We start from the raw sequence: 27887 nt of genomic DNA, 5'->3' as shown, positions 1-27887 counted from the left end.
ACCACAGTCTTTTATTGTTTAGTATTTGAGAGGCTGGATCCTTAAGTAGGCTGCTGCTGCCTGCACCTCCTGACACAAGCCGCCAAACTACAATGTAGCGAGTTTGAGTTGCTGACTGAACATATTCTGCTGACCGACCATAACCTACACCTCGCTGAGGCACTTCCGTCACCTCTTGCTGACTGAACAACCACAGAGTGTTTGAAGTAGCTGTTCCCATGCATCTTAGCTGCTTTTCCCCCTTACAAAAACAATTAACATTTCCTGCATGTTCCTCAGACTTATACCGAGGCACGGCCCTCCCTGGCTAACGCACGCCTGACATGTCTTTCATGTAACGAAGCTGTGTGAGAAGAGAAAGAAGACAGAACCTCATTGTGAACGCTGAACACGTCTGACAACCCTGGAACCCCAGTCACGTTGAGGAGGGTTGAGCGAGCGACCCTGTACACTACCAGTACACTATACCCCCCCCTCCCCTCTCCTCTCTTCAACCTCAGCATAAGCTCGGTGCCTCAGCCCTTAATACAGAGATGCTTTGAAAACATCAACCATCAAACTCTCTCCCTCCCCATTCTCCAGAGCGGGAAACAAAGAGCGATCCAATGAATAGTGGAGAGAGGGGGGTCTTTGGCTGTCGTCAATCGACAATCGGCTTCTCCATTTGGTGGATTAAGTCCTCAAGCTTAGAGAGGCAGTTCGATAGAGACCCCTTCCCCTCCTCTATTCCATCCCTCCATCCCCCTCCTCTGCCTGTCTAGATAACAGCATGCCTGTATTGACATAAGAGCATTGACTGTAACTAGCAGTGACTGCTGGATATAGGAGTCATAGGCAGGTCACTGTTCAAATGTCACACCGTGGATCTACAAGACTCCTGCTTGTTGTGTTATTGGACATGTGGAGCAACTCACACTACATCTGATTTGAGAGGATCAGAGCAAGAGATGGATTTGCCTGTTGGCTGTGCGGGAATGCCACTATGTCTCCAGCATGGTTTAAATCGTCCAGAAGAGATGTAATATAACTGGGCACAAACTGGTTGAATCAACACTGTTTCAATGTATTTTGTCAACGTATTGTGACGTGAATACCACCACCCTCTCCTAAGTTCAAGGCGCTGCCCTCGTTATCAGACGCTCACGCGTGCGCACGCACACCTTGAGCTTCATCATGGAGTCCTGGCACAGCTTGTCCCCACGCGCCGCTGTCACCTCATCAATCCCAATCAGCTTGGCCTTGTAGCGCACGCCATCACCACGGAAACGCTTAATCAGCCCCGCCTCACTGCGGTCCTGACCTGCAGAGAGAGAGAGAGATACGGACAGGGCGAGAGAGAGGGGGAGGGGGCGGTACAGAGAGAGAGGGAGAGAGGGGGGGTACAGAGATAGGGAGGGGGATATAGAGGGAGAGAGGGGGGGGTACAGCAGGAGAGAGAGAGAGAAGGACAGAGAGAGAGAGAGGGAAGGGGTACAGAGAGGGGGGTACAGAGAGAGGGAGAGCGAGTGAGAGAGGAGAAGAGAGAGAAATGATAAATTACAGGTACTGTAGCAGGGACATGTCAGTTCAACTGATTTTAGTAGCTCAGAGGTGTGTGTGTCTGTGTCTATGTCTGGGCATGCGAAGGTAGAGGGGTACTGTAGGTGGGGAAAATACATATTTATGAAATATTAATATCAAATGTCTCAGGAAAAAACTAGAGCATCATCCTTCATCATCCTGTCTCCCTAACGAAGGCTATGACGCCGAAACACATCAGGGGCTTCTTAGAATCTGGTCTCCTGAACAACATGCCACAGCAACAAAGGACTTTGTATATCATGAAGAGGGTCTTGATCCTCCTTGTTTTCTGACTGAGTGAAAAAAAATACATTTGAAATAGAAAAAAATAAAATCTAATATGCCAAATTCTAAATAGCCCACTGTACTGTAGGGCTAAACCACATCAGATAACAACTTGACAACTGAACAATCCAGCACCACCTATCCCGGCAGGACATCCCCCCCCCCTGTTCCCATGGGAGCTTTTGGCTGGTGATAAACAGCATGAAAGGTTGCTATTGAGAGGAATCATCTCGGTCCAGCGCACGCCCACAATCCCATAAGCCCCCTATGGGTGATGGATGGATGGGAAAAGAGGAGGGAGAGAGGGAAGAGAGAGGCAGAGGGGGAGAGAGAGAGTGAGGTGTGGGAGATGGAGGAAATATCTTTGTCTGACTTGCGACAGGCTCTTTTGGTACACACACAAATGTATATGTGGATTCGGCTATTAGTAGATTCGGCTATTAGTAGATTATTTCAGCCACACCCGTTGCTGACAGGTGTATACAATCGAGCACACAGCCATGCGATCTCCATAGACAAACATTGGCAGTAGAATGGCCTTACTGAAGAGCTCAGTGACTTTCAATGCGGAACCGTCATAGGATGCCACCTTTCCAACAAGTCATTTCCTCAAATTTCAGCCCTGCTAGAGCTGTCCCAGTCAACTGTAAGTGCTGTTGTTATGAAGTGGAAACCTCTTGGAGCAACAACGGCTCATCCATAAAGTGGTAGGCCACACAAACTCACAGAATGGGACCGCCGAGTGCTGCACAGTACCAACTGCAAAGTTTGGTGGAGGAGGAATAATGGTCTGGGGCTGTTTTCCATGATTCGGGCTAGGCCCCTTAATTACAGTGAAGGCAAATCTAGACAATTCTGTGCCCCCAACTTTGTGTCAACAGTTTGAGGAAGGCCTTTTCCTGCTTGAGCATGACAATGCCCCCATGCACATAGCGAGGTCCATACAGAAATGGTTTGTCGAGATCGATGTGGAAGAACTTGACTGGCATGCACAGAGCCCTGACCTCAACCCCATAGAACACCTTTTGGATAAATTGGAATGCAGACTGCGAGCCAGGCCTAATCACCCAACATCAGTGCCCAACCACACTAATGCTCCTGTGGCTGAATGGAAGCAAGTCCCCTCAGCAATGTTCCAACATCTGGTGTAAAGCCTTCCCAGAAGAGTGGAGGCTGTTGTAGCAGCAAAGGGGGGACCAACTCCATATTAATGCCCATGACTTTGGAATGAGATATAATTTTTTTATTATTCTTTAAAAAATTTATTTTACCCCTTTTTCTCCCCAATTTCGTGGTATCCAATTGTTAGTAGCTACTATCTTGTCTCATCGCTATAACCCCCGTACGGGCTCGGGAGAGACGAAGGTTGAAAGTCACGCGTCCTCCGATACACAACCCAACCAAGCCGCACTGCTTCTTAACACAGCGCGCATCCAACCCATAAGCCAGCCGCACCAATGTGTTGGAGGAAACACTGTACACCTGGTAACCTGGGTTAGCGCGCACTGCACCCGGTCCACAGGAGTCGCTGGTGCGCGATGAGACAAGGATATCCCTACCGGCCAAACCCTCCCTAACCCGGACGACGCTAGGCCAATTGTGCGTCGCCCCACGGACCTCCCGGTCGCGGCCGGTTACGACAGAGCCTGGGCGCAAACCCAGAGTCACTGATGGCACAGCTGGCGCTGCAGTACAGCTCCCTTAACCACTGTGCCACCCGGGAGGCCTGGAATGAGATGTTCGACGAGCAGGTGTCCACTTACTTTTGGTCATGTAGTGTACGTCCGGTCGGTCTCTGTCGGTCTCTCCTGTCATCATCCTCCCCCACCTAACCATCGCCTCGACACCAAAATGTTTCTCATTTTGTCTTCCCCTCCGCGTTTTGATTATGTTGGCCCAAACCATCCACTTGTCTGTGTCTGTGAGTAACCTGTCTCTACATAACCTGTAGGTGGTTTGTCAGTGTTAACCATCTGTCGCTGCTGACACACACACACACACACACACACACACACACACACACACACACACAGGGATAGTGGTATTTCAAATCAAGGTCGGCGGCACCTTGGAGAGTTTAGACTATTTCAGGCCCCGCTTTGCCTCATTATTATAGGTCACGGGACTATACAGTACATCACATCAGTCAGCGGGGCATTTTAAACGGGTTGCGTGGCTACGGCCTGTGCAACAGAAGCAGGACAGCCTTTACTATCCCGAACAAACAAAAAACGCCTAGCTGCACACTAAGACCATATTACACCAAAATGAGCTCATTCCACCGCTGAAAACAGATGCCGTCCACATGCCATATCTTACAGAAATGTCATTTGAGTTTCCCCTCCTCTCGCTGAATATTTCAGTGAAATAGTATGTCAGTGTTTATATTGCCTGGGGAAGTAGAAATAAAAATAGGATGAGAAAAGAGGTCAAATGAAATGGCCTCTGCGAATGAAGGTGGAGAGCCTTTCGTCATCTTGGAGACGGCCCGGCTCATAGTAATACCTGGAACGGAATTCCTGGAATGGTATCGACCCCATCAAACACAGGGTTCCCATGTGATTGATAGAATCCCATCCACTCCATTCCAGCCATGAATATGAGCCGCCCCCTCAGCGGCCTCCCGTGATGCACAGTCGCTCACTAATTCATGAGGGCTCAACTCTCTAAAGGGGGGAGCGGGCTTGAAGATGCTTAAGTCATTAAACTCTCCAAGTAGGTGAACGTCACATCTAATTCTTGTTTCCTCTGCTAGAGGATAGGCCTAGAAAATGAGGCTCATATAGTCACTGAGCGTTGGAGACCGGTCTAGTGCGTTATCAGCTGGCATGCACGATCTATAACTACAAGGGAGAAACCACACAACACAGTTTTTTTTGTGTGTGTGCGGTTCACTTGAAAGCTCATCCCTTCCCTATATTCGTTCTTCACAAAATGTGTTTTGACTGTACCATATCGTCACCTCAAATCTATTCACATTACCCAAACTGCGGGTCATGTTGAATTGGTATTATAGCGTGCATCTTGATGTATTCCATCATACACTTTTAACATACTGAATGCTACATCATAAAACAGCATCGTAAAGTGCATCGTATCATATGTCATCCATCGTCAAGTCTTACCAAAATATATTGTACTACTACAGTACTGTATCATTTGAGCCCCCATCTGTGTCCCCTAAGCAGATTGCTGCTTTACACTGTACTCTATGCCAACTGTGTAATCACGCTTGATGAGAAATTTAGTAGATTTATGTAAAGATCCACAAAAACCCCAAGCAGCCCTCCCTGCATAGGAAACGCTAGCATTGCCAGAGTCTCTAGGTACGGCATGGTAAACCCCTGCAGTATATGCTTAGGGTTCACATCGCGGTGAGCGCACTACAATAGACTTGAGAACCAACCGCTGCAGGGAATGAGGATGTTGATTGCGTGATGTTTCCAGCTTTGGGAAGAAGCACGATGTGACTCACATCCTCTTGGCTCCTGGAAGAGTTTACAAAAAGGTTGAGCAAGTCCCTACGTCCTATTCTGTGTTTTCTTTTTAAGTCTCAGAGTCAAAATTTGCAGAGTAGCTTGCTAGGCTAGCCACATGAAAGTATAGCAGGCACTGCCAGAACCCTGTTTTTGTAATAGTTCAACTGTAAACATAGGTTTCTGGAGCAATTCAGACTAAAGCACTCAAGTTACCCACCTGAGACGAAAATACCTCAACCTACTGAGAGGACGATTACCGCTAGCCCTGCTCCATACCAGTTCGGAAGTAGAGTCAGTGGACTCGCTAGCCGTGAGAAGATAGCCTCAGTAAAATGGGGACGAGGAAAGGACAGATGGCATGATGGCACCAGATGGAGAGTCATAAGTGGCCCTCCAGATACGAGACGTTGGCAACAGGAACTTTGGTTCGGGAGCCCAGCACCTAAGGAAGCTTAACCTTTGAACTTTACAGAGGCTGTTACCCATCTACAGTATCTATGCATCAGTGTCTATTTATAATATGAATACATACGTGTGCAGTATGAATGTGTGCATTTCTACAATATGTTTTTTATGTATGTATGCACCATACATGCAGCCATTCATCCATCCATCTGTCTTTTCGTCTGTCTGTTCACTCAGCTTTAGACAGTCTCGCAGAATGTTCTCCTGTCATGTCTCTGCTTCTAGTCTTCTGAGGCTGGGTGTGAAGGCCTGTCTAGAGTAGACTAGGGCAAGTCTGGCTGCACCATCTGCCACCCCTTCCCTTTACCTTCCCGTCCTTTCCATCCCCTGCGTGTGTGGATGAAGTAACATTCACAAGCCTCATCACACACGTCTCACACACACACGTCACACACACGTCTCACACACACACGTCACACACACACACACACACACACACAAATGTCACACACAAATGTCACACACACATGTTTACTAAACTATATACACACATTCCCTGACCCAATGCACACAGACTTGGAATTAGAATACAACATTAGGGCAGAGTCCCGATTCTCCACCCTTCTCCCACTTGCACACTTTCTCGCATAGATTTAACAACGGTGGAAACTCCCCCCAAGCCAATGCTTCCACGGATGCTTTCAAATCCATGAGGGTGGAGTGCGCAGGTGCACACCTCTGGAGAAGGGTGGAGAATGGAGACGTGGCCTGGGTCTACACCGTGTAGCAGTGAACACACTGCAGACGAGACGGCGGGGTGCCTCTTGAATGAATCGCTAAACCAATTAGTGAGTTAGCGAAGGGGCATTTTGCACATCATCAATGCAGTGGATAGTACACTGATCACATTAGTTACACAAACGTATCGATGTGCTTTAGCTGGGTAGTCATGGTCAAATGACTCTTTAGCAGGGGGCAAATCACAGAATCATTACGGCGACGATTACAACAGTATGATCATGTGCCCCCAAATTTGATACTCTTTCAAGATAAATATGTAGAATATAGATGATATTCTTGACAGGACGAATCTGGGTTTGGCGGATACCAGGACAATGCTACCTGCCCCAATGATAGTGCCAACTGTAACGTTTGGTGGAGTAATAATGGTCTGGGGCTGTTTTTCATGGTTTGGACTAGGCCCCTAATTTCCAGTGAAGGGAAATCTTAGCGCGACAGCATACAGTGGCATTCTAGAAGATTCTGTGCTTCCAACTTTGCGGCAACAGTTTGGGGAAGGCCCTTTCCTGTTTCAGCATTACAATGCACCCGTGCACAAAGCGAGGTCCATACAGAAATGGTTTGTCGAGATCAGTGTGGAAGAACTTGACTGGCCTGCACAGAGCCCTGACCTCAACCCCATCGAACACCTTTTGGGATGAATTGGAACACCGACTGCGAGCCAGGCCTAATCACCCAACATCAGTGCCCGACCTCACCTTGCAGCAATGTTCCAACATCTTCCCAGAAGAATGGAGGCTGTTATAGCAGCTAACGGGGGTCCAACACCATATTAATGCCCATGATTTTGGAATAAGGTGTCTGACGAGCAGGTGTCCACATACTTTTGGACATGTGGTGTATATTGAATTTGACAAAATGTCAGTGCATGACACCTCTGTGCAGCCGACAATGGCATAGTCAGACTTCTGATGATACATTGGTTAACTAGAGGGAGTTTGAGGTGACACCATTGCCCAACTGTGATTGGAAATAGCTGAAATGCTGAAATGAGCTGAAATGCACGCGACCATAATGGTATTTCATTTCTAGGACATCTCAACCCTGCCAGGTCAATACACATGAGAGACGTTACTGACTGTAGATTTATGCTTTTTCTTTTTTAAGTGAGTCATTTTTGTTGTTGTTGTTGCACAGATTACAGTTGGTGAGAAACTGTTGCTATGGAGATTGAGTGAAGTGATGCCATCGATGGGCAGAGGGGAGGCTTGCTTTTACCATCTCAGGCAAACACATACACACACTGCAGTAAGGGTTAGATTTGTTTAATGTCTGGTCTGGCTATAGAGAACACCAGGGATCGAAATTCCTCAAACAAAACGGCTCACATCTAAAAGGCAAAAAAGGATGACAACTCTATTGTGCATAGTTTGTACATCTTTTCATTCTTAAATATTATGACTTATTTATTTCTTATTTATTTTTTTAACAACGAAAATCATTGGGAGAAATTACAGGAAGGCAATAACCAAAATGCCACTGAAAACACTTACATTAACCTACTCTATAACCACCTAGACAAACAAACGCAGGCTTTGTCTTAAACTCTGCCATCCATCCATCCATCTAGGCCCTGCAAATACACCTTGAGAGGGTCCCTCACCCAACCCCAGTGAGTCACCTCTCTGAGCCCAGCGCTGTCTGACAGTGTGTATCAATCTCCATGCTAACATCATTTGCATTTCTATGAATCTAAATGGCCTATCCAGTGATAGCTACAACTGCCCTGCAGCAGCACAGCTGATTAACATGCTAAAGCCCACGCTGATAGCCTCTCCAGTCTCTCTCCGCCAATGGCCCTGTGCATCGCATGGCCACGTGCGTAATAGACCTTCTCGCTGCCCTCATCCACTTAACTCAAATCCTCCAGCCCGGCCATTTATCTGGTGTGATCCGACGGACGGAGCCAGTGAGACGGCCACAGAGGACCTGGCCCCAGAACCCTGCTGCTGACGCCTCTGTTCTAGGAGAAGCCAGATTTACTGTAACGCCGGAGTGGCTTTATTTATGGCCGCAGAGATGGGAGGGAGGGATGAAAAGAGAGAAAGGGAGGGACAGAGAGAGACAAGCATGAGCCATTTCTCTTACTTTCTTTCTCTCCTTCTGTGCCTCATTTGCTCTCTCTCACTCCTTCTCCCCCTCTACTCTCTCTTTACTCTCCCTCTCAGCCAATTCAATCCCATTTCAATCTCACTGTGATTTTTCCGAGGCTGCCTTGTCCTATTACATCACTTATGCTGTTGATCAAAGCGACAGGGTGTGCGTTCCCCCGTCCATGACACCTAATTCATGACACTACCAGCCCCCAGGCTCCAGCCAATAGCTGCTCTAGATCTGCTGCATCTGGATGAATCCCTGGGTGGAGCAGCACAGCTCTGGAGTCGTGCTCTCTCTCTCTTTCTGGCTCTCTCGCTGTGTCTGTCGCTGCCTCCCTCCCTCAGGCTGTCTCTCTTTCTCTCCCCCTCTCCGTCCGTCCGTCTGTCTGTCTGTCTCTCTCTCTCTTTCTGTCTCTCTCTCTCTCTCTTTCTGGCCCTCTCTCTCTCTCTCTCTCTCTCTTTCTGGCTCTTTCGCTGTGTCTGTCGCTGTCTCGCTCCCTCTGGCTGTCTTTCTCTCCGTCCATCCGTCTCTCTCTCTCTCTCTGTGTCTGTCGCTGTCTCGCTCCCTCTGGCTGTCTCTCTTTCTTCTCCCCCTCTCCATCTGTCTGTCCGTCTGTCTGTCTGTCTGTCTCTCTCTCTCGGGCGTTATTGGCATGGGAAACATGTGTTAACATTGCCAAAGCAAGTGAGGTAGATAATATACAAAAGTGAAATAAACAATAAAAATTAACAGTAAACATTACACATACAGATATGGGAGTTTATCAAAATTGGATTTGTTTTTGAATTTTTTGTGGATCTGTGTAATCTGAGGGAAATATGTCTCTCTAATATGGTCATACATTGGGCAGGAGGTTAGGAAGTGCAGCTCAGTTTCCACCTCATTTTGTGGGCATTGAGCACTTGAGAGCCATGTCCGTCTACGGCAGCCTTTCTCAATAGCAAGGCTATGCTCACTAAGTCTGTACATAGTCAAAGCTTTCCTTAAGTTTGGGTCAGTCACAGTGGTCAGGTATTCTGCCACTGTGTACTCTCTGTTTAGGGCCAAATATTTTTTTGTTAATTCTTTCCAATGTGTCAAGTAGTTATCTTTTTGTTTTCTCATGATTTGGTTGGGTCTAATTGTGCTGCTGTCCTGGGGCTCTGTGGGGTGTGTTTGTGTTTGTGTACAGAGCCCCATGACCAGCTTGCTTAGGGGACTCTTCTCCAGGTTAATCTCTCTGTAGGTGATGGCTTTGTTATGGAAGGTTTGGGAATCGCTTCCTTTTAGGTGGTTGTAGAATTTAACGGCTCTTTTCTGGATTTTGATAATTAGTGGGTATCGGCCTAATTCTGCTCCGCATGCATTATTTGGTGTTATACGTTGTACACAGAGGATATTTTTGCAGAATTCTGCATGCAGTCTCAATTTGGTGTTTGTCCCATTTTGTGAAGTATTGGTTGGTGAGCGGACCCCAGACATCACAACCATAAAGGGCAATGGGCTCTATGACTGATTCAAGTATTTTTAGCCAGATCCTAATTGGTATGTTGAAATGTATGTTCCTTTTGATGGCATAGAATGCCCTTCTTGCCTTGTCTCTCAGATCGTTCACAGCTTTGTGGAAGTTACCTGTGGCGCTGATGTTTAGGCCAAGGTATGTATAGTTTTTTGTGTGCTCTAGGGCAACAGTGTCTAGATGGAATTTGTATTTGTGGTCCTGGCGACTGGACCTTTTTTGCGCCAATTTGTTGATATATATGTTGAAGAGGGTGGGGCTTAAGCTGCATCCCTGTTTCACCCCACGACCCTGTGTGAAGAAATGTGTGTGTTTTTTGCCTATTTTAACAGCACACTTGTTGTTTGTGTACATGGATTTTATAATGTCGTATGTTTTACCCACAACACCACTTTCCATCAATTTGTATAGCAGACCCACATGCCAAATTGAGTCAAAGGCTTTTTTGAAATCAACAAAGCATGAGAAGACTTTGCCTTTGTTTTGGTTTGTTTGGTGGTCAATTAGGGTGTGCAGGGTGAATACATGCTCTGTTCTACGGTAATTTGGTAAAAAGCCAATTTAACATTTGCTCAGTACATTGTTATCATTGAGAAAATGTACGAGTCTGCTGTTAATGATAATGCAGAGGATTTCCCCAAGGTTACTGTTGACGCATATTCCACGGTAGTTATTCGGGTCAAATTTGTCTCCACTTTTGTGGATTGGGGTGAACAGTCCTTGTTTCCAAATATTGGGGAAGATGCCAGAGCTAAGGATGATGTTAAAGAGTTTTAGTATAGCCAATTGGAATTTGTTGTCTGTATATTTGATCATTTCATTAAGGATACCATCAACACCACAGGCCTTTTTGGGTTGGAGAGTTTTTATTTTTGTCCTGTAACTCATACAAGGTAATTGGAGAATCCAGTGGGTTCTGGTAGTCTTTAATAGTTGATTCTAAGATTTGTATTTGATCATGTATATGTTTTTGCTCTTTATTCTTTGTTATAGAGCCAAAAAGATTGGAGGAGTGGTTTACCCATACATCTCCATTTTGGATAGATAATTCTTCGTGTTGTTGTTTGTTTAGCGTTTTCCAATTTTCCCAGAAGTGGTTGGAGTCTATGGATTCTTCAGTTACATTGAGCTGATTTCTGACGTGCTGTTCCTTCTTTTTCCGTAGTGTATTTCTGTATTGTTTTAGTGATTCACCATAGTGAAGGCGTAGACTCAGGTTTTCCGAGTCTCTATGTTTTTGTTTGGACAGGTTTCTCAATTTCTTTCTGAGATTTTTGCATTCTTCATCAAACCATTTGTCATTGTTGTTCATTTTCTTCGGTTTTCTATTTAAGATTTTTAGATTTGATAGGGAAGCTGAGAGGTCAAATATACTGTTAAGATTTTCTACTGCCAAGTTTACACCTTCACTATTACAATGAAACCTTTTGTCCAGGAAATTGTCTCGAAGGGATTGAATTTGTTGTTGCCTAATTGTTTTTTGGTAGGTTTCCAAACTGCATTCCTTCCATCTATAGCATGTCTTAATGTTACTCAGTTCCTTTGGTTTGATGCCTCATAATTGAGTATTGCTCTGTTCAAGTAGACTGTGATTTTGCTGTGGTCTGATAGGGGTGTCAGTGGGCTGACTGTGAACGCTCTGAGAGACTCTGGATTGAGGTCAGTGATACAAGTAGTCTACAGTACTACTGCCAAGAGATGAGCTATAGGTGTACCTACCATAGGAGTCCCCTCGAAGCCTACCATTGACTATGTACATACCCAGCGTGCGACAGAGCTGCAGGAGTTGTGACCCGTTTTTGTTGGTTATGTTGTCATAGTTGTGCCTAGGGGGGCATATGTGGGAGGGAATGCTGTCACCTGCAGGCAGGTGTTTGTCCCCCTGTGTGCTGAGGGTGTCAGGTTCCTGTCCAGTTCTGGCATTTAGGTCGCCACAAACTGGTACATGTCCCTGGGCCTGGAAATAATTTATTTCCCCCTCCAGGATGGAGAAGCTGTCTTCATTAAAGTATGGGGATTCTAATGGGGGGATATAGGTAGCACACAGGAGGACATTTTTCTCTGTTAAGATAATTTCCTTTTGAATTTCTAGCCAAATGTAAAATGTTCCTGTTTTGATTAATTTAATGGCGTGAGTTAGGTCTGCTCTATACCAAATTAGCATACCCCCTGAGTCCCTTCCCTGTTTCACACCTGGTAGTTTGGTGGATGGGACTACCAGCTCTCTGTAACCTAGAGGGCAACCAGTGGGTCCGTCTCCTCTATACCAGGTTTTTTGCAGGATGACAATGTCTGTATTACCGATGTCTGTCTGTCTGTCTGTCTGTCTGTCTGTCTGTCTGTCTGTCTGTCTGTCTGTCTGTCTGTCTGTCTGTCTCTGTCTCTGTCTGTCTGTCTGTCTGTCTGTCTGTCTGTCTGTCTGTCTGTCTGTCTGTCTGTCTGTCTGTCTGTCTCTGTCTGTCTGTCTGGCTCTCTCTCTGTCTGTCTGTCTGTCTGGCTCTCTCTCTCTCTCTCTCTCTTTCGCTCTCTCTCTGTCTGACGCTGTCTCTCTCTCCCCCTCTGTGTCTGTCGCTCTGTCTCTATCTCTCTTTCTCTCTCCCTTCCTCTATGTTTCCTCTGTCTCACTTTCTCTCTCACATTCTCCCTCTGTCTATTTCTCTCTCTTTCTCTCTCTTTCTCTGTCTCTCTCCATTCCTCTATGTATCTCTCTGTTTCTCTGTCACATTCTCTGTTTATTTCTGTCTCTTTCTCCTCCTTTCCCTGTGTCTGTCGCTCTGTCTCTATCTCTCTTTTTCTGTCTCTCTCCCTTCTATGTATCTCTTTCTCTCTCTCCCTCTCTCTGTCTGTCACTCTGTCTCTATCTCTCTTCCTTCCTCTATGTATCTCTGTCTCTCTTTCTCATTCTCTCTCTGTCTATTTCTGTCTCTCTCTCTCTCTCTCTTCTCGCTCTCTCCCATCTCTCTCTGGCTGTCTCTCTCCCTCTGTCTCTCTTTGTCTCTCGTCTTCTCTGTGACAGAAGGCTGACTGAAGGTTTCTCTGGATATTCATGCTCTTGAGTGAATCCTTTCTGCATTGGTCATCTTTGGTAAAAAAAAAACAATTTTAGGAAAAAAACAAAACAGCCCATGCTGTGATAATATGTTTACTTGCCTTTTATGGTGCTAGAAATATATTATCAACAAATGGCCCAGACATATAAAAGAGGGTTAACCATGTTAGGGTATATTAGTAGCTGTAGTTAGTATTTATTGGGCCATTGTGTAACAATGAATTGAAATCACTTTTCATTAGATAACAAGTTGTATGTTTTGATGGAGGTAGTTAATGTGTGTCATGTATTTAATGTTTTCAGAGTCTTAATGCAGTTTGACCAACGTGTTTCAGTTTTGGGCAAGGTGTCCATTGTTTTGAAAAGGTGAATTCCGTTTGGACAAATGTGCTCAAGCAATGGAGAAAAAAAATGCAATACAGACAGAAGCTTGTCTCTGGTTGCTGGCAAACATACAAGCGTCTATATTTTCATTTCGTCTAGAAATGTGTGTGTGTGTGTGATTGGGATGTGGTGTGTATTCTGTGAGAATACGGTGTACTTTGTGTGGGTTGGTGAAGCGTGTAACGCACGTACAGTACCCTGTGTATGTTCCAGTTTGTTGTGATGATGGGTTAGAATTGTATCAAATAGAATAACTGTATTTGTGTGTTCACATGAGTGGGGGGCGTTTGCATAGCATATATTACATCCACGTAGTTCTGTGTTTGTATCTAGAATGTTTACCTTTAGTCCTCCTGGACTCCCGTCTCAGAGTGCTGGTTTTGACACCTGCTTGGAGCTCCGAGCTGGCTGACTCTCCTCCGGCTGATGACATCCTCCCGGGTCCTTCCTGTCCTCAGTCCTCCTCACAGCAGATCCACCATGGGGTTATCACTCCTCTCCTACCTCCTATGGTCTCCTATCCCCCTACTCCAGGTCTAGGATGGAGCACACTATCCCCCTACTGCAGGTCTAGGATGGAGCACACTATCCCCCTACTCCAGGTCTAGGATGGAGCACACTATCCCCCTACTCCAGGTCTAGGATGGAGCACACTATCCCTATACCGCCTATGGACTATCACACACCCCCAACCTCCTATGGACTGGCCCACTACCTCACTGCACCCTACCCACTGTCCCCTACTCCAAGTCTAAGACGGAACCCACTATTCCCTATACTCCAGATCTAAGATGGAGCCCACTATTCCCTATACTCCAAGTCTAAGACGGAGCCCACTATTCCCTATACTCCAGGTCTAAGATGGAGCCCACTATTCCCTATACTCCAGTTCTAAGATGGAGCCCACTATTCCCTATACTCCAAGTCTAAGATGGAGCCCACTATTCCCTATACTCCAGGTCTAAGATGGAGCCCACTATTCCCTATACTCCAAGTCTAAGATGGAGCCCACTATTCCCTATACTCCAAGTCTAAGATGCAGCCCACTATTCCCTATACTCCAGGTCTAAGATGGAGCCCACTATTCCCTATACTCCAGGTCTAAGATGGAGCCCACTATTTCCTATACTCCAGGTCTAAGATGGAGCCCACTATTCCCTATACTCCAGGTCTAAGATGGAGCCCACTATTCCCTATACTCCAAGTCTAAGATGGAGCCCACTATTCCCTATACCCCAGGTCTAAGATGGGGCCCACTATTCCCTATACTCCAGGTCTAAGATGGAGCCCACTATTCCCTATACTCCAAGTCTAAGATGGAGCCCACTATTCCCTATACTCCAAGTCTAAGATGGAGCCCACTATTCCCTATACTCCAAGTCTAAGATGGAGCCCACTATTCCCTATACTCCAGGTCTAAGATGGAGCCCACTATTCCCTATACTCCAAGTCTAAGATGGAGCCCACTATTCCCTATGCTCCAGGTCTAAGATGGAGCTCTCCTCCATGTCCTTTGTGGGAAGTGTGATGGTATTTAGTGAAGAAAGCCATGGAGTTCCGATCTCTCTCAGTGTAGGCTCATCCTGGGAGTGTCTGAGTGATCTCTCAGAGCTGATGAAGGGGCAGATCTTGGAGTGGCCCTCTGGAATACTTTAGACTAGTTCTAACATGGCGGCTAAAATGTCCCTCAAAGAAGGTCAAGTATTACATGGTCCCTCTATTGCTCTTTAGTGCAGTTCCCACCTCGTGATTGGTGAATACTTCCTCCCAAAGGGAACGCATGGGTTGTGGTGGTACTGTTATATTCTTTAGGCCAGGTTGAGTAGGGCTATGCCTCTTGGGTAGGATACTTCAGAGATTGTCCTCATGTTGTACATCACTGTCCCTCCTTCGAGTAGCACTGGAAGTCTAAGAGACAGGGAAGACATTTAGCATTAGCTAACGTGTGTGTATTAGCCACTGGTAAGTAACACGACAAAACACATTCCCGCCTTAGTCTTCATTATAATGAGTTAAAACGTGAACATGGCTGATACCAATTCATCACTAAACTAGGTAGTCAATTATCTTGTCTAGCAATCACAGTTTGGGTTATGTTTAGAATGCCAAGGTTATTTCCATTCCTCAAGGGACAATCTGTGATTTTCCTGAAAAACGAATCCCAGATTGAAGCTGAAAGCAAACAATACCGCATTACAAACGTTTACACCCCACATAGGGTCAGTGCCAGTGGAGGCTGGTGGGAGGAGGTACAGGAAGACGGACTCATTGTAGTGGCTGGAATGGACTAAAAGGAACGGTATCATACACATCAAAGATACCGGAAAACACATGTTTGACTCCCTTCCATTCATTCCATTCCAGTCATTACAATGAGTCCGTCTTCCTCCCACCAGCCTCAACTGGTCAGTGCTTTTTATAATGTGCTATTTACTATAGAGGAAAGGGAAGGAGGCTGCAAACAGAGCAGATTCATTTCTAGGGCAGAACTGTGGAGAGAGAGGATCTTGGCATTAGGAGCGCTGAATTGGAACACAAAAACACACACAAAACACACGCACAAACACATACACGCACACACACTTTGAATTGGAAGCCCCAGCGCTTTTAATGCCCTTGAATTATCCACTTCTAACATAGGGGCCGTGCCAAGGCAAAAGCTGGCACAGAGAACAGCAATGTGGTTGGCATGGTGATGGTTCATTGTTGGAAGAGTAGACCTCTACTCCACTGTGTCTGTCCTCAAAAAGAGCAGCTCTGCTCAGTTGTTCATATGGCATTGGGCACATGTGTGTGCTGTGACATTGTGTGACATTGTACTTTTGTATGTGTGGGTGTGTGCGAACGAGAGAGTGGGTGTGATATAGATATAGCGCGAAAGAGAGACAGACAGATAAACCGAGATAAATGGAGAGAGACAGAGAGAGACAAACCAAGAGAGACAGGGAGAGAGAGAGACAGCGAGAGATAAACTGAGAGAGAGAGGGACAGAGAGAGACAAACCGAGATAGACAGAGAGAGCGAGAGACAGAGAGAGAGACAGCGAGAGATAAACTGAGAGAGAGCGATAGACAGAGAGAGATAAATCGAGACAGGAGAGAGAGACAGAGAGAGAGAGACAGAGAGAGGGACAGAGAAAGAGAGACAGAGACAAACCGAGACAGACAGAGAGAGACAGTGAGAGACAAACCGAGAGAGAGACAGAGAGAGAGAGAGAAATAAACTGAGAGAGAGAGGGACAGAGAGAGACAAACCGAGAGAGACACAGAGAGAGAGAGAGAGACAGCAACCTTGGGACAATCCTATGCATTATCATTAACAGCAGACTCATACATTTCCTCAGTGAAAACAATTTGGCATGAGGGTCTGCTAAACAAATGGATGGAAAGTGGTGTTGGGGCAAAAACATACAACATTATAAAATCCATGTACACAAACAAGTGTGCGGTTAAAATAGGCACGAGTCCAACACTATCATTAAGTTTGCAGACGATACAACAGTGGTAGGCCTGATCACCGACAACAACAAGACAGCCTATAGGGAGGAGGTCAGAGACCTGGCCGGGTGGTGCCAGAATAACAACCTATCCCTCAACGTAACCAAGACTACGGGAATTATTGTGGACTACAGGAAATGGAGGACCGAGCACGCCCCCATTCTCATCGACGGGGCTGTAGTGGAGCAGGTTGAGAGCTTCAAGTTCCTTGGTGTCCACATCAACAACAAACTGGAATGGTCCAAACACACCAAGACAGTCGTGAAGAGGGCACAACAAAGCCTATTCCTCCCCCAGGAAACTAAAAAGATTTGGCATGGGTCCTGAGATCCTCAAAAGGTTCTACAGCTGCAACATCGAGAGCATCCTGACTGGTTGCATCACTGCCTGGTACGGCAATTGCTCGGCCTCTGACCGCAAGGCACTACAGAGGGTAGTGCGTACAGCCCAGTACATCACTGGGGCTAAGCTGCCTGCCATCCAGGCCCTAAAAATTGTCAAAGATCCCAGCCACCCCCAGTCGTAGACTGTTCTCTCTACAACCGCATGGCAAGCGGTACCGGAGTGCCATGTCTAGGATAAAATGGATTCTCAACAGTTTTTACCCCCAAGCCATAAGACTCCTGAACAGGTAATCAAATGGCTACCTGGACTATTGCATTGTGTGTCCCCCCAACCCCTCTTTTACGCTGCTGCTACTCTCTGTTTATCATATATGCATAGTCTAACCACGAGGGTAGCTGACAAGGTACAAATCTGTCGTTCTGCCCCTGAACAGGCAGTTAACCCACTGTTCCTAGGCCGTCATTGAAAATAAGAATTTGTTCTTAACTGACTTGCCTAGTTAAATAAAGGTAAACATTTTTTTTTTTTACATAGTACCTCAATTGGGCCGACCAACCAGTGCTCCCGCACATTGGCTAACCGGGCTATCTGCATTGTGTCCCGCCACCCACCAACCCCTCTTTTGCGCTACTGCTACTCTCTGTTCATCATATATGCATAGTCACTTTAACCATATCTACATGTACATACTACCTCAATCAGTCTGACTAACTGGTGTCTGTATGCAACCTCGCTACTGTACATAGCCTGTCTTTTTACTGTTGTTTTATTTCTTTACTTACCTATTGTTCACCTAATACCTTTTTTGAATTATTGGTTAGAGCCTGTAAGTAAGCATTTCACTGTAAGGTCTACACCTGTTGTATTCGGCGCACGTGACAAATAAACTTTGATTTGAAATAGGCAAAAAACAAACATTTCTTCCCACAGGGCCGTGGGGTGAGACAGGGATGCAGCTTAAGCCCCACCCTCTTCACCATATATATCAACAAATTGGCGAGGGCACAAGAACAGTCTGCAGCACCTGGCCTCACCCTACTATAATCTTAAATGTCTACAGTTTGCTGATGATCTGGTGCTTCTGTCACCAAACAAGGAGGGCCTACAGCAGCACCTAGATCTTCTGCACAGATTCTGACAGACCTGGGCCCTGACAATAAATCTCAGTAAGACCAAAATAATGGTGTTCCAAAAAAGGTACAGTCGCCAGAACCACAAATACAAATTCCATCTAGACACCGTTGCCCTAGAGCACACAAAATAAGCCTTGGCCTAAACATCATCGCCACAGGTAACATCCACAAAGCTGTGAACGATCTGAGAGACAAGACAAGAAGGGCATTCTATGCCATCAAAAGGAACTGAAAATTCGACATACCAATTAGGATCTGGCTAAAAATTATTGAATCTATAACCGATTCAAGAATTTTTAGCCAGATCCTAATTGGTATGTCGAATTTTCTGTTCCTTTTGATGGCATAGAATGCGTGTGTGTGTTTTTGCAGTTATAGAACCCATTGTGAGGTCTGGGGTCCGCTCACCAACCAATAATTCACAAAATGGGACAAACACCAAATTGAGACTCTGCATGCAGAATTCTGAAAAGATATCCTCAGTGTACAACGTAAAACACCAAATAATGCATGCAGAGCAGAATTAGGCAGACACCCACTAATTACCAAAAACCAGAAAAGAGACGTTAAATTCTACAACCACCTAAAAGGAAGCGATTCCCAAACCTTCCATAACAAAGCCATCACCTACAGAGAGATGATCCTGGAGAAGAGTCCCCTAAGCAAGCTGGTCCCGGGGCTCTGTTCACAAATACAAACAGACCCCACAGAGCCCCAGGACAGCAACACAATTAGACCCAACCAAATCACGAGAAAACAAAAAGATAATTACACATGGGAAAGAATTAACAAAAAAACTGAGCAAAGTAGAATGCTATTTGGCCCTAAACAGAGAGTATACAGTGGTTGAATACCTGACCACTGTGACTGACCCAAACTTAGGGAAAGCTTTGACTATGTACAGACTCAGTGAGCATAGCCATGCTATTGAGAAAGGTCACCGTAGGTAGGCCTGGCTCTCAAGAGAAGACAGGCTTACTGCACACTGCCCACAAAATAAGGTGGAAACTGAGCTGCACTTCCTAACCTGCCAAATGTATGACTATATTAGTTACACATATTTCCCTCAGATTATATAGATCCACAAAGAATTTGAAAACAAACCCGATTTTGATAAACTCCCATATCTACTGGGTGTGAACTGTTTCCACAAGAAAATGGCAACCAGTGAAGAACAAACACCAGTGTAAATACAACCTATATTTATGTTGATTTATTTTCCCTTTTGTGCTTTTGCACATCGTTACAACACTGTATATATACAGTGCCTTGCGAAAGTATTCGGCCCCCTTGAACTTTGCGACCTTTTGCCACATTTCAGGCTTCAAACATAAAGATATAAAACTGTATTTTTTTGTGAAGAATCAACAACAAGTGGGACACAATCATGAAGTGGAACGACATTTATTGGATATTTCAAACTTTTTTAACAAATCAAAAACTGAAAAATTGGGCGTTCAAAATTATTCAGCCCCTTTACTTTCAGTGCAGCAAACTCTCTCCAGAAGTTCAGTAAGGATCTCTGATTGATCCAATGTTGACCTAAATGACTAATGATGATAAATACAATCCACCTGTGTGTAATCAAGTCTCCGTATAAATGCACCTGCACTGTAATAGTCTCAGAGGTCCGTTAAAAGTGCAGAGAGCATCATGAAGAACAAGGAACACACCAGGCAGGTCCGAGATACTGTTGTGAAGAAGTTTAAAGCCGGATTTGGATACAAAAAGATTTCCCAAGCTTTAAACATCCCAAGGAGCACTGTGCAAGCGATAATATTGAAATGGAAGGAGTATCAGACCACTGCAAATCTACCAAGACCTGGCCGTCCCTCTAAACTTTCAGCTCATACAAGGAGAAGACTGATCAGAGATGCAGCCAAGAGGCCCATGATCACTCTGGATGAACTGCAGAGATCTACAGCTGAGGTGGGAGACTCTGTCCATAGGACAACAATCAGTCGTATATTGCACAAATCTGGCCTTTATGGAAGAGTGGCAAGAAGAAAGCCATTTCTTAAAGATATCCATAAAAAGTGTTGTTTAAAGTTTGCCACAGGCCACCTGGGAGACACACCAAACATGTGGAAGAAGGTGCTCTGGTCAGGTGAAACCAAAATTGAACTTTTTGGCAACAATGCAAAACGTTATGTTTGGCGTAAAAGCAACACAGCTCATCACCCTGAACACACCATCCTCACTGTCAAACATGGTGGTGGCAGCATCATGGTTTGGGCCTGCGTTTCTTCAGCAGGGACAGAGAAGATGGTTAAAATTGATGGGAAGATGGATGGAGCCAAATACAGGACCATTCTGGAAGAAAACCTGATGGAGTCTGCAAAAGACCTGAGACTGGGACGGAGATTTGTCTTCCAACAAGACAATGATCCAAAACATAAAGCAAAATCTACAATGGAATGGTTCAAAAATAAACATATCCAGGTGTTAGAATGGCCAAGTCAAATTCCAGACCTGAATCCAATCGAGAATCTGTGGAAAGAACTGAAAACTGCTGTTCACAAATGCTCTCCATCCAACCTCACTGAGCTCGAGCTGTTTTGCAAGGAGGAATGGGGAAAAATTTCAGTCTCTCGATGTGCAAAACTGATAGAGACATACCCCAAGCGACTTACAGCTGTAATCGCAGCAAAAGGTGGCGCTACAAAGTTAACTTAAGGGGGCTGAATAATTTTGCACGCCCAATTTTTCCGTTTTTGATTTGTTAAAAAAGTTTGAAATATCCAATAAATGTCGTTCCACTTCATGATTGTGTCCCACTTGTTGTTGATTCTTCACAAAAAAATACAGTTTTATATCTTTGTTTGAAGCCTGAAATGTGGCAAAAGGTCGCAAAGTTCAAGGGGGCCGAATACTTTCGCAAGGCACTGTACATAATATGACATTTGTAATGTCTTTATTCTTGGGAAACTTCAATGAGTGTATTGTTTTCTGTTCATTTTTATTGTTAATTTCACTTTTGCATATTATCTACTTCACTTGCCTTGGCAATGTTAACATGTGTTTCCCATGCCAATAAAGCCCCTTGAATTGAAGTGAAATTGAATTGAGAGAGAGAGACAGAGAGAGATAAACCGAGAGAGACAGAGAGAGAGAGAGAGATGAACAAAGAGAGATAGAGATAGACAGAGACAGAGATGCAGAGAGAGATAAACCGAGAGACAGAGAGAGAGAGAGAGAGAGAGAGAGAGATAAACCAAGAGAGACAGAGAGAGAGACAGAGAGATAAACCGAGAGAGACAGAGAGATAGACCGAGAGAGAGATAAACCAAGAGAGACAGAGAGAGATATACCGAGAGAGACAGAGAGAGAGACAGACAGAGAGAGAAACGTCCTATCCAGGATAGAGCAATAGCTCCTTTTTTGAACTCTACGCACACAATCTGAACTCTACCCACACACTCACACAGACTTACACTGACAACCCAACACACACACACACTTCCACTAACAACCCAACACACACACACACACACACTTACACTAACAACCCAACACACACACACACACAGACACAGACACACACACACACTTCACACACACTTCACACACACACTAACAACCCAACACACACACACACACAGACACACACACACACTTCACACATACACACACTTCACACACACACACGCTGCTGCTACTGTCTATTACAGTTGAAGTCGGAAGTTTACATACACCTTAGCCAAATACATTTAAACTCAGTTTTTCACAATTCCTGACATTTAATCCTAGTAAAAATGCCCTGTTTTAGGTCAGTTAGGATCACCACTTTATTTTAAGAATGTGAAATGTCAGAATAATAGTAGAGAGAATTATTTATTTCAGCTTTTATTTCTTTCATCACATTCCCAGTTGGTCAAAAGTTTACATACACTCAATTAGTATTTGGTAACATTGCCTTTAAATTTCTTAACTTGGGTCAAACATTTAAGGGAGCCTTCCAGAAGCTTCCCACAATAAGTTGGGTGAATTTTGGCCCATTCCTCCTGACAGAGCTGGTGTAACTGAGTCAGGTTTGTAGGCCTCCTTGCTCGCACACACTTTTTCCGTTCCGCCCACAAATGTTCTATAGGATTGAGGTCAGGGCTTTGTGATAGCCACTGCAATACCTTGACTTTGTTGTCCTTAAGCCATTTTGTCACAACTTTGGAAGTATGCTTGGGGTCATTGTCCATTTGGAAGACCCATTTGCAACCAAGCTTTAACTTCCTGACTAATGTCTTGAGATGTTGCTTCAATATATCCACAATTTTCCTGCCTCATGACGCCATCTAATTTGTGAAGTGCACCAGTCCCTCCTACAGCAAAGCACCCCCACAATATGATGTTGCCACCCACGCGCTTCACGATTGGGATGGTGTTCTTCGGCTTGCAAGCCTCCCCCTTTTTTCCTCCGAACATTACGATGGTCATTATCGCCAAACAGTTCTATTTTTGTTTCATCAGACCAGAGTACATTTCTCCAAAAAGTACAATCTTTGTCCTCATGTGCAGTTGCAAACCGTAGTCTGGACTTTTTTTATTGCGGTTTTGGAGCAATGGCTTCTTCCTTGCTGAGCGGCCTTTCAGGTTATGTAGATTTAGGAATTGTTTTACTGTGGATATATATACTTTTGTACCTGTTTCCTCCAGCATCTTCACAGGGTCCTTTGCTGTTTTTCTGGGATTGATTTGCACTTTTCGCACCAAAGTACATTCATCTCAAAGAAACAGAACGTGTCTCCTTCCTGGGCGGTATGAGTTTGAAGGTAGGCCTTGAAATACATCCACAGGTACACCTCCAATTGACTCAAATGATGTCAATTAGCCCATCAGAAGCTTCTAAAGCCATGACATCATTTTCTGGAAATTTCCAAGCTGTTTAAAGGCACAGTTAACTTAGTGTATGTAAACTTCTGACCCACTGGAATTGTGATACAGTAAATTATAAGTGAAATAATCTGTCTGTAAACAATTTTGGGAAAAATTACTAACCGATTTGCCAAAACTATAGTTTGTTTACAAGAAATTTGAGGATTGGTTGAAAAACCAGTTTTAATGTAAACTTCCGACTTCAACTGTATCTATCCTGTTGCCTCGTCACTTTACCCCTACTATATGTACAGTACATAGCTACCTCAATTACCTCATACCCCTGCACATCGACTCGGTACTGGTTATTTTTTACTCGTTATTCGTTATTCACTGTGTATTTATTCCTTGTGTCAGTATTTCTATCTCTCGTTTTATTTGTATTTTTTTAATCACTGTTTAGCTCTGCATTGTCGGAAAAGGACCCGTAAGTATGCATTCCACTGTTAGTCTACACCTGTTGCTTACAAAGCAGGTGACAAATTACATTTGATTCGATTAGCTCCTCTCCTCCATCTCTACAGGTGAGTCTTCAGCCCTGCTATTACTCAAACACAGGAGACACATCACATTACATTTCCCAGAACAACAGGGTATTGCAACCCGTCTAGTCATTACTGTTTCTCTGCATGTGAGTACGTAAATGTCTGGCCCTGCGTGTCGCCCTGCCTGCAAGCATTTCACCAGGGGTATGATTCAAGTGCGCTTATAATGTCACGGCAGATAATGTCACGTCGTCTGATCCGAGTGGGAGGCCAATATACATATAAGTACTTCTCTGACAAAACCCTCCGAGTGTCAGAGAAGACAAGGGAAGGCAATCCCCTTCCCCTGTCACAAAGACCCTTATTGTGATGTCATTTTCAATGTATTAGTTAGTTAGAGGATGGAAGAGCAATTTAATGTGATGAAACCAGTGGTATGTAGGTCACACACACACACACACAAAGGCACACACGCACGCACCCACCCACACACTCACATGTACGCGCACATACACAAGCGCACCCCCCCCCCACCCACACACACACACACACACACAATCTGCTCTGTGTTTTAACAGCTTCCAGTCTTGTGATTTGGGTCAGAGTTAACGAGCGATGGAGCGTCATGCGTTGGTGTGTGTTCATCACAGCTTCTCCTCTCACACTGAGCTGTTAAGAGTCAGTCTGTCAAAGCCTGGAGACAAAAGTCCTAACTTTATTTTATTTATCTGGCTCATTTATATTTCTTGTGCTTCTCATGTGAGGGGCTGAGGGAACACTTCCTTATGGAAGTAAGTCTATTTAATTTCCATGTCTATTCCACACCTCCTGCTCCTGTCTTCACTCAGTTTAGGAGACGAGGGGAAGAGAGAAAGAGAGAGAGACACCGAGCAATTGAGAGAGAGAGAGAGGGGGGCGCTAATTTAAGCAAAATATATTTTCAGCCCCCACCGACCCCTCCGTTGTTCCCGTCCAAAAATCTGCCGCTGCCGTAAAAAACAGGATTAGCTAACAGATACAGCCTCTTGCCGTGTGGGGAAGGAAGCCTGATGAAATATGACAACTCTCCCCTCTTAACACTGAGAACATCAATCACCGAGTAAGCCATTGATTTTTGGGGAGGGAGTCAGAGCACACACCTTCGCATGGCAAAGCCAGACCCTTTGGGTATCAGGTATATATAACCTGTCACGCAGCAGAAATGTGCTCAGAATATTTTTTATCAATTTGCTCTTTTGTTTCGCAGACATTCAGTATGACACACAGTATTAACATTTTTCCAGTTAACATTGGAACTGATTTAACGTTCTTTCGATTGCGTTTTTAGATGATGTTGCCAATATGTTGTCAATATGGTGAAATATGAATGTATCTTCAACCAGCTCCCTGGACATACTGAGGATTGATTCCACTTCAGACGTTGCTGTTAATTTGTAACTGACTGTATCCCCTGATACTGAATACTGAGACATGTCAAACACAACTGGTGTTCTGAATTTCACCAAAGGAAGCATTCAAATCCCATAAAAATAAAAATAAAATAGAAATAAATATTTTCCAAATTAAATTCAACTTTAAGTTCGATCTCCATCATCACATTAAAGCTTCATTTATGTGTAGTCATTCATGTTAACCAGCATCACTAGTCACACTAAGCACAAAACAAATTAGAGTTCTGAGTGAAGGCAAACATCACATCATTCTATTTCCTGTTTATCTGTATTTGTATCTCCTAATAGAGGCAGCATTTAAAACACAATCTTAATGTACCATTAGGGTCAGATGGTAAGATTAGTCCCTAGCTACCTTACAGATGGGTAACAAAGGTTGAAAGGTCATCCATAAGCAGCTACGGCCTATTACGTCTGTATTCATACCAGCCTCAGCAGACACTCCAGCATGTGTGTATGTCCGTGTGAGCGTGTGTGCGTGTGTGGCTGACATGTCTGTCGACTAGCAGGCCAGGCCTGCCCCTAGATTATCTGTGTGGGTTGCTGTGGTGCCAATGCTGGCGTGGCCTGGGGGTGGTGGGGCCATTTGTTTGACAGACTGGCTTTGGCACCTAGTGCTGGTCATCTTTGTTACAAAATGCCCGCCAGCTTATGGATGGGGACAGGACTGTCACAACCTGCCTGAGCTAGCTGCAGTTCCAGCCCGGTGCCTGTGAGACTCACCCTGCTGTTTTTACCTTGTGTCACCTAGGATAGTCCCAGGCAACATGTCCTCTCTACAGTACTTCAAGGCCTAACATAGTTTTTTTTTAATGTACTAAATAACATCAGTGATTTTAAATGGTTTGTTCTTTGGGCATGAAAGATCATTTTACTCATTTAGGGAGCTGTCTCCATGGATTCAGCAATTGTTATCAAGCCCTCACAAGAAATGATAATCTCTCATCTCTGGTGGCCTAACAAGCACCTGATAGCCCTCCAATATGAGATGACATATAATTTGCTGCTAGTGGATATCTAATTAGCTACTTGTAATTGGTTAACAGCTCTATACTGCAATTTATTACTGTTTCCAGGCTACCAATTAATTGCGTTATTTCATCTGTGTGCCCAAACAACAAGGTTTTACCGTGCCAGGTCTGGGTGGAAATAGTATTTGGTATTTTGTGGTGGCCTAATTAGGCTTACTTGAAATAATTCATGAATAAAATTGGTAATAGAATTGGCTGATAATTACTTATTCTGTTACCATGTCGTTTCCATATTAATTACCAGATCATTATGGGCCCATAAATTAAATTGTTACTTTTGTTTTCTCTCAAAAACTAGGCGTGCTCACTGCTTTAATTGGCTTGCCTGGCATTATAAAACCATTGGAATAGTCCCAAAATTGCAAATCCACTTCACACATTCGACCGATAAGCTATATCAAGCGCACCCCACTTCCTAATATAAGGAAAGCAATTACTATTTAAACCCTGGCGTTAACAGTGAAACTGATAAGAGACAGCCACATTAACAGTGCTGGACAGAGCCAAAGAAATACAGTCAAAAAAATATTGATTTCCCCTGTTCTACTTAACAGCGCCACTGATTGGAAAGAGTCACATTGCTGGATGAAACCCAAAAGGAAAGAGTTCCCCCCTTTTAATCTCCTATTCTCTGAGATCCACAGCGAGCGTCTGTCTGGCCTTCCAAAAGGACTGATGGCCTCTGATATCAGACTGGTCCTTCATGCTCCATTAGTTAACCTCATTTCTAGCAAGATGGAAGAGCTCTCAGCCTGGCCACCGAAACGACACAACGGTCAAAGTGAGGGGAGTAGGGAAAGAAAGAGCGTAATAACACTGTTCTGTTCATGCGTTGATTTTTGAGCAGCAGCAGCAGCATACTCATTCGCCTCCCGATAGATACTGGAGGCTTCAGGTTCACTGGATATAGCTGGTAAACAAAATTAGTATTTGCAGCGCAATTGGCCTCTTTGCCGCATGGAGTTGATGTCAAAATAAACCTTGGAGCAGTGCACTCATTTAGCCACAGCTCCAACAGGGCCAGGCATGGGTGGGCACAGGGTTAGAGAGGGTCTGTCCTCTAAAACGCTCCTACATTAGCTTTCAGCACAAAGGATTACAATTTAATTGGGAGAGGAGGAACGGGAACTTCAAGTCCGGGACGTGACATAACTGAGAATACACATGCAGCATCCACGCACTCTTACTAACGTTCCCATGAACTATATCGCAGCAGTTGTATGTTGCTGGGATTGATGATACAATGGCGTTGCATCAATTACATATTTATGCTTAGGATTGAGTGTAGCAACTACCTTGCAATGTGACAGTAATAAATCAAGCAAATCCTGTAAATCCACATGTTATGTTCTATACGTCTTGTCTCATTCTATAGGTCTGGTCTCCCAGCGTGGATTCTAATATCTATAAATACAGGCAGCATGCATGCTGCTGTGCGTGAGGCTGTGTGAGGAGAGGCTGGACACGGTTAGGGGATGAGTAATTGTTCAGTAGGAATCTCCAACCGCCTCCGATGTC

General features: G+C 44.7%; 1 protein-coding gene across 1 annotated transcript in view; it reads right to left on the bottom strand.

Annotated features, from left to right (window-relative positions):
- Positions 1-14288, bottom strand: part of LOC112226757 (complement component 8, beta polypeptide) — a 40593-nt gene extending 26305 nt beyond the window's left edge. The window contains exons 1-2 of the mRNA XM_024391281.2: positions 13901-14288; positions 1161-1300 (exon numbers count right to left, since the gene is read on the bottom strand). Of these exons, the coding sequence (XP_024247049.2) occupies positions 1161-1300; positions 13901-13991 (231 nt within the window). The 5' untranslated portion in view covers positions 13992-14288. The remainder of the gene's footprint in view (positions 1-1160; positions 1301-13900) is intronic.
- Between the last annotated feature and the right edge of the window lie 13599 nt (positions 14289-27887).

The sequence above is a fragment of the Oncorhynchus tshawytscha genome, linkage group LG28, assembly GCF_018296145.1.
Source record: "Oncorhynchus tshawytscha isolate Ot180627B linkage group LG28, Otsh_v2.0, whole genome shotgun sequence".
Classification (NCBI taxonomy): Eukaryota; Metazoa; Chordata; class Actinopteri; order Salmoniformes; family Salmonidae; genus Oncorhynchus; species Oncorhynchus tshawytscha.
The sequence above is the reverse complement of the archived record's forward strand: the minus strand, read 5'-3'. Positions and strand labels throughout refer to the sequence as shown.